Source organism: Gastrolobium bilobum, unplaced genomic scaffold (assembly GCF_033153095.1).
Source record: "Gastrolobium bilobum isolate Gb01-03AN ecotype WA unplaced genomic scaffold, APGP_CSIRO_Gbil_v1 utg8594, whole genome shotgun sequence".
Taxonomy (NCBI): domain Eukaryota; kingdom Viridiplantae; phylum Streptophyta; class Magnoliopsida; order Fabales; family Fabaceae; genus Gastrolobium; species Gastrolobium bilobum.
Genome location: NW_026896380.1, coordinates 54237 through 62049, shown reverse-complemented (window position 1 = coordinate 62049; position 7813 = coordinate 54237). Strand labels below are relative to the sequence as shown.

The 7813-nt window shown below is 34.8% G+C and overlaps 1 protein-coding gene across 1 annotated transcript; it reads left to right on the top strand.

The window, feature by feature from the left end:
* Positions 1 to 1661: 1661 nt before the first annotated feature.
* LOC133299463 (chaperone protein dnaJ 11, chloroplastic-like) lies at positions 1662 to 1970 on the top strand. The gene has a single exon (XM_061498927.1). The coding sequence runs from the start codon at positions 1662 to 1664 to the stop codon at positions 1968 to 1970; it is 309 nt and encodes a 102-aa protein (XP_061354911.1).
* Positions 1971 to 7813: the final 5843 nt, after the last annotated feature.

Below are 7813 nucleotides of genomic sequence, written 5' to 3'. Positions count from 1 at the left end.
ATTTTTATTGAAGGGAGGCGTGAGACTCAATCTTGAAACACTCTTCAAGTACCTTTTCACTCTTCCGTTTTCAGTGATAGTTAGTAACCCGCCTCAACCTCTCTTACCTTCTCTTGGGGTAAAATTTAACAAAATGATTCAGCTTTTGCATTTTCATTTTTCATTCAACTTCTCCTAATTATTTTTTCATTCTGTTCTTATCTCCAACGCTCCACGTGGGTGCTACTGCTATAATAGAAAAGACATATATAACTTTGTGGGAATCTAATTTATTGATAATGGATAACATGATTTATTTATGGGCTCGCCTCTTTGTAGCAAACATATTTATATATGTGAATTCTGACATTTAAAAAGAATGAAAAAATTAAGATCCGCATGTGTATCCTGATTTTTTATATGTAGTATTAAAGCTTTTATTTATTATCCCCAAAAAACTAATGAAGATTGAAATTACTTGTAACTTGGAAAACACTGTGCCGAAATCTTATCCTGAAAAGACATTAACAATGGTATTTATAAATTTATTGATAAATTTTATTCTAGAGATTTCATAAAATAGGAAAAATTATATTTGAAGATGGAGTTATAACATTTTGAGCTTGACATTCTTAAACATTCAGATTTGATTAGTTTATCAACTACATCTGAATTATGTCAAGGACTAGCAAAAACGGGAAAATCCATCATCTACCGTCTCATTGATAGAATGATTAGATTTGTCCTCACTCTTCTAGTTTCTACAATAACTACTGAAAAATCTTTCTCAGCTATTAAAATAATCAAGTATAGGCTTCGAAATAAAATAGAAGACCGATTTTTTGATGATTCTTTGATCACATACATTAAAAAAGAAATTATTTTAAGTTTTAACACGGATTCAATTATATATGAGTTTAACAATAAGAAAACACGTAAATAAGAGTCAAATGAAGTGATATTAATATTTGTAATAGATTTTTTTTAATTTTTTTTATATTAAGTCAGTATTATATCTCAAATATTTTTGTTTATAATATATTATTTCTTATTTTTGTCCCCCGTCATTAAAATTTCTGCGTCCGCCACTGACAAAAATCATTCTAAAGTAGTGAATGATTTTTTAATTACATTTTTGTAGTGATTAGTTTTAAAAAATTTATATTAATTTTGGAAAAATCTGGAAAAAAAAAACTTATAAATCTCATAATGAAAATAATTTTGAAAAAAACTTGTGACTACAAAGCCATTTTGGGTTGCAACTTGCAAAACCAGATATTTTTTTATTTTATTTTATTTTATTTAAAAAAACAGAAAGAAAGAAAGAAGAGGAGAGAGACACAGAGAACGCTATAAACGGAAATTTCAAAATGGGATAAGGAAAACAAGTTCTGAGTCAGCACCAATAAAAACCAAATGCCTACTGGATAAGGATAATTTTATTCACGTAAAAACCCATACAGAGCTCGATCACATTTGTACTGGGACCCACACTTTCTCTCTATCCTCGCTTTAAATACGAACCCAATTTCATCCTCTTTCATACCAAAGCCTTCAACTCCCCGTAACGTCGTCGTATCAACACTGACCATCACCACCACCACTTCTTTCTAAGGCAAAACCAAATCCTCACCACCGTGCCACGTCAGATTCCGGCGAATAGTCTCCTTCGCCACCACGGCATGGCTTCCTGCACGTCGCTTTACGAGATTCTCAGAATTCCCGCCGCGGCTTCCAACCAGGAGATCAAGGCGGCGTACCGACGACTGGCCAGGGTCTGCCATCCGGATGCGGCGGCGGTTGGTCGGAAGAACTCGTCGGCAGATGAGTTCATGAAGATCCATGCTGCGTACTCCACCCTATCGGATCCTGAAAAGCGTGCCAGCTATGATAAGAGCTTGTTCCGTCATCAGCAACCGCTGACGACGACGACGGCGTCGAGATTTTCCGGCTACTCTGGTCGGAACTGGGAAACGGACCAGTGCTGGTAGCGAGTTGACTCGTCCGAGTTAGACAAGATTGAGTTGGGTTAGTTCGTTAGTTTGGGATTTGAATCTTAGGCGTAGTTATTGAATCGCCTTTGAGTGTAATCAGTAATTACTAATTAGTTAATGACCAGATCGTATGATGTATATTACGACTGTGCATACATATACGTATATAACATAAATACGAGTTGATTGAAGTTGTTATTCCTCAGTGCTCACTCAAGTTTTCCTCTACAAACCCAGTAGAAGACGAGTGCCCCTTGAATTTGCAGTTCCTTCTTGATATTGTAATCTAAAACAAAATTTTCATGGAACGCAAAAGGGAAAAAACATTATATGGTATGTATATTGGCTTTAATCATATCATATTCATTCCCAAAATAACATCATTTTGGATTAAAATATTAAAAAAATTATAATAAAACTACTATTATAATCTTGAAATAAATTATAATTACAAAAATACATTGATTTTCGCTTAAAACGATATTGTTTTGGACTCAATGTAAATAACTTATCTACATTGACTGCATAAAAAACGCACTCATGTATGTGTGTGTGTATATATATATATATATATATATATATATATATATAGTTGCTTTTTCTGCCGTCACTGTAGATAATTTATCTCTGTAGCAAGCCCAATACGACATCGTTTTTGGGCGAAAATTGTAGTACTTTTTATAATTTTAATTTACTTCAAGATTATTATTTATTATAGTCTTTATAATTATAAATTTTTAATCTTTCAATTCCAAAACGACATCGTTTTGGAAGTAAATGCAGATAACTTATCTGCATTAACTGCATAAATATTTTTTCGATATATCTATATATATATTTTTTAATTTAAAATCTATAATAACAGAAGAAATTACACCGTCGAAGTTTAAAGATAAAAATTATTATTAGATAAATTAAAGGTATAAAAGTTCGGCATAGATTTTAGGGTTTTATTTTTCTTATGTTGCATGAGACAACTTGTCTCATGCAACACACAGAAAATGAGTGGGACCCGCTTCTTTATTTTCTCTTTCTTCCTTTTTAGCGGGTCCCACTCATTTTCTGTGTGTTGCATGAGACAACTTGTCTCATGCAACATAAGAAAAATAAAACCCTAGATTTAAATGTTAACAACAAGTAGAAATCTGCAAATAAGCGATGGATTTTAATAATCACAGATTTGGTGACTTAATTTTTTCTCTTTAAATTATTTTACGATATTTTTATTACCAATTTACTATCACTTTTAACAAACAATTTTTAATGTATTTTTCAGAGTACATAGTTATATTAGAGTGGTAATAAATTGGTAGTAGAAAAATTTGGCCGTAAGAATATTCTTACTCGTATTTTGTTGTTAAATTTGTCACTAAGAGCCCGTTTGGATGAGTTTTTCTTCTTCAAAAGCTGCTTTTTTTTAAGAAAAAAAAAGAACTTCTCGAAAAAAGTCTGTTTTGATACCTGCTTTTAAAAAAAGCAGAAGTCATAAAAAAAAGTCAAAAACCTACTTTTTTCGAAAGCTAAAAATTTTAACTTTAAAAAAAAACAGAAGTCAAAATTCAAATATTTTTATAAAAATCTAAATAATTGTAACTTTTATAGAAAGTACTTTTAAAATAAGGAAGTGATAAAAAAGATTTTTTTTAAAAGCTAATACAAACGAGCTCTAAGTATGTGAAATATAATTAAATATAACTAAATATAACCGTCAATTATTTTTATTGCCAAAAGCAAAAAAAAATTTGGTAGTTAAAGGATTATAATTTTAACTTTAAAAATGTACCTAAAATTTATTTTTGAAAAAAGGAAGGAAAGAAAGGAAAGAAACAAGAATGAAATGAAAATTTAATATCTAAAATGACACAATAAATAATTACCATTTTAGGAAAAATTCTTTTAATAAATCATAATTGCAAATTATATAAAATATAAAAGTTTTATTATCGTTAGATCAAAATCAAAGTTGATGTTATTTTGTAACCGTTGATTTGATTTTGATCTAACAATAACAAAGTTGGTAATAAGAGATAATAAGAAAAAATGGTCTAAGAGTAAAGGAGCATATGATCTTCTCTTCGATATGCCTTGGATGAGTTAAGGTGTAAGAACCCACACCGTTAATTAAGGTATTTAATTAATTAATTTTGAGAAAATAGAAAATGATTCCATAATTGACCCTAATAATTATTATGAGGCTCTAATAATTATGATAAGTGATTAATAACGCTGAAAGTCGCTTTTCGGAAGAAAAATGCAGATATCGGTTCTGCTAGTCAGTATAAATGCGTACCGAAAAAGTATCCCAAAAAATTAATGTAAGTGCATGATAATTACTAGAATAATATGTAGGACTTGTAAAACGAGTTTCAAGTCCAAATAATGAGAACTGGTGCCAGAAACTGGTACTGGCTGTGAAAAGCGCGTACCAGAAAGATGCTCAGAAAAATATAATAAAAATATGATAATTCTTGTAAAATTGAGTAGGTTAAGAATCCAAAGTTTGGGATTAAAATGCTAAGCGTAGCAATTAAAGTTAATATTGTGTGCTTAAGTGAGTTTTGGCTATAAATACACCCATTATGGGCACAAAACCCCAGGACCAGAATTCTCTACGTGACTCACTTGGTGGCTGAGTGTTGGCTACTGTTCCATTGCCTTCCCTTCATCAGTTCTTGAGCTTGTGGCCATTTCCTTCACAAATTCTTCTCCTAAACACTTGGTGTGAGTGAGGATCAACATTGGGAGCGTGTTGGTGGTTTTGTTTCTGAGTTTTGAAGTCAGTGTGGGGGAGGTTTGGTTGCTGACTTGTTGGTTTTGGGTTGAGAGAAGCCTTGTCTTGGCTTTTGGAGGTCCAAGTGGTGACATTTGGTGTTAAAGAACCAACCTTTGTGTTGCTATTTTCGTGCACCTTGAGGGACAGTACCTTAGCATCTGATTTGTGAGCTCTAAGAGCCATTCTTGCTCTGTTTTAAGCTTTGGTAAGCCTTGTGACCTTTGAACTTGAGTTTTATGCTTAAAAATGGAAGCTTGATGCATGTTAAGGCTAAAAGATTATAACTTAACGTTGGGTAATGTCAAACACACTTAGAAATGCATGTTTAAGTGTTTAAAATCGGTAAAAACTCAACCTTGGAAGATATCTTCACGAAATGCAGTTTCTGCATTCTGTCGTGAAATATCCGGATATCTGCCCGAGAAATATCCGGATATGGGATTTGGATATCCGGATATTGGATATCCGGATATGGGAATCTGAATATCCGAATATTGTATATCCGGATATGGTCAGTGAGATATCCGGATATTGCATATCTGGATATGTACCCGAGGAATATCCGGATATTCTAGAATTTCGAAGAACAGTAGCTGTGCTGTTAGGACAGTAGGCTGTTGGGGGTTTGTGGACCCTAGATTGATGAAGTTGAACTTCTGTAATTAATGAACTAAGTCAGAATCATGTGATTTGGGCTTGTGGCTTTGTTGGAAGCCTTGAGACATAAATCGTTGAAGGAGAACGTAGTCTTTATGTTAATGCTTTTGAGTTATGTATGTTCATACACTTGCTGGTCCTAAATCAGATTGTGATATGCTGTGTGTTGGACTTGAGCTGTGAGGACTCTTGGCTTTGGATAGTGAGCTTGCAAGGTAAGCTTTCGTGTCCTCGGTTTAGCTATGTTGTGGTTCCACCATGTCCCATGGGGGTATGGTTATATGCATGCTGTGTTACATGCTTTTGATATTTTGGAAATGCTGTTGAGCTGTTATATGTTAGTGTCTTGTTGATATGCATGGAGGTGTTTCACCTATACGGTAAGCCTGAGTATGTAGAACATACAATAGGGTGAGGCTGTGGGTGAGGTGCAAGCGGTGTTCCTTGTACTACATGTAGGTATAGAGGTATTCCTACATTTCTCTGGCCAATAGAATAGTGATTACACACATGCTATAGATATCTGTTGCACTACATAGTTTTGGAACTGATAATGATATAAATGCTTTTAGAACTTATATTGCACATGTAAGTGAGCTTGGGGTGGAAGATCCTTGAGGATCCCTTGTCTTACTGAAATTTCTTGTTTAGAGATCTCACCCCACGTTTGGGGAATGCTTATTTCAGGATCAGGTAATGTTGAGACCTCAGGCGGCAGGAGGTCGGAGCTGAGTTAGATATTGATGATATTATATGCTGACTTGTTGGATGCTGGTTATGCATGCTGCTTTTATGCTTTTAGCTTCAGTTTATGATTTGGATTATCATGTTGAGACGCTGTTGATTTGGTGAGCATGAGGATTGTCCATGACACATAGTCTTGTTTATGTCTTGTTTTAGTTGGAGTTGTAATAATGTATCAGGATGTTGTCCGGACTACTTGATGTAGATCCGTGACTTATATACTCACTTTATATTTATATATTGAGGTATTTCAGTTAGTTGTCTTGCAATTTACATACAGGCATTGGGTTTTATGAAATTGATTAAGTAATCAAGATGGTAATTGATAATGACGTCATAATTGAAAAGAAAAAGAATATTCCACATTTTTAATTAAGCACCGCTTAATACGATGTAATGATTACACTACCGGATATATACGGGGTGTTACATTTTATGGTATCAGAGCAACGGTTCAAGGGAAAAGCTTGTATGTATTGCAATGATTAGGATGTGTGGTTGTGTCTGTCTTGTGTGTTTGCTCCGTTGGTTTTATTATGATGCTGCATATGTAATCACACTACGTGGGCCTGATCAACTCATAATTTGTGCAACTTGTGCAGAGTCATGGTAGGATCCAGGAGAACACGTGAGACTGCTGAGGATCAACTCGATCCAATCCTGGCTGCATTGGCTGAAATGCAGGAGGCCACTAGATTGGCCAACGTGGCAATGATGGACGCTGCTAGAGAAGCGAACCAGAAGGCCACAGAGGATGCTCTTGAGGCAAATTGGTTGGCGAACATGACCTTGATGAGGGCCATGTTGGAGGAGATGAGAGCTGGTCCAGCTGTTGGTCAGTTTCCACCGCCACCACCTCCACTGCCACCTCCACTGCCACCATCGCCGCCTCCACCACGACAGCTCCGTCAGTAGGCAAGCCCAATATGCCTGCCACATCTTTCAAGGTGATAGTCATCTCACCTTGGGTCATGTGGAAAGTATGTGTCTCTGGTCTCCACCTCTCGACCAGAGCACTAATTAAAGGGGCATCGATCTGTGATAAATTATGCAATAATCAGCGTGTCAACGAATGATATTGAATAATTACATAAATACAGAACAACGTAAATTGCATACCTGGATATGTCGCATCCGGGAAACATGTATAAATCCAGCCTGTGTCAGGTAGTCTGCGACAACCTCTGGGATAGCGCCGATAGGTGGCCCCCCCGTTGGCTTCCCACGCCTGGTCTTTATTTTCCGGACATGCTCTGTATTCCACACTCGCTGTGAAATATGAGCACATTGCGTCCTCTTACGAAGGACGTCTCATCTGTACGGCCCATGTATGATGTACATGCTGAGATCGGTAGGCTCTACATCTGATGCAGAACCTGATGAAGATGATGAATCAGCCATTACCCTCAACTATATAATATAAAACAACATTTAAATTAATCACATGTAATGCCCTGTTTTATTTACAAATTAATTAAGCAATGACATAATTTATTATCAAAAAATTTAAGCATATGCGTCATTTATTTTACTAGAATCGAAATTAATGAAATAATGTTAATACGTAGTACAGTCATTTATTTGTAATTAAATAATAATAAAATATTGGACAAAAATAATATAATACTTACAGAATACTTAACCCTAGGTCACTAATAACTTCATA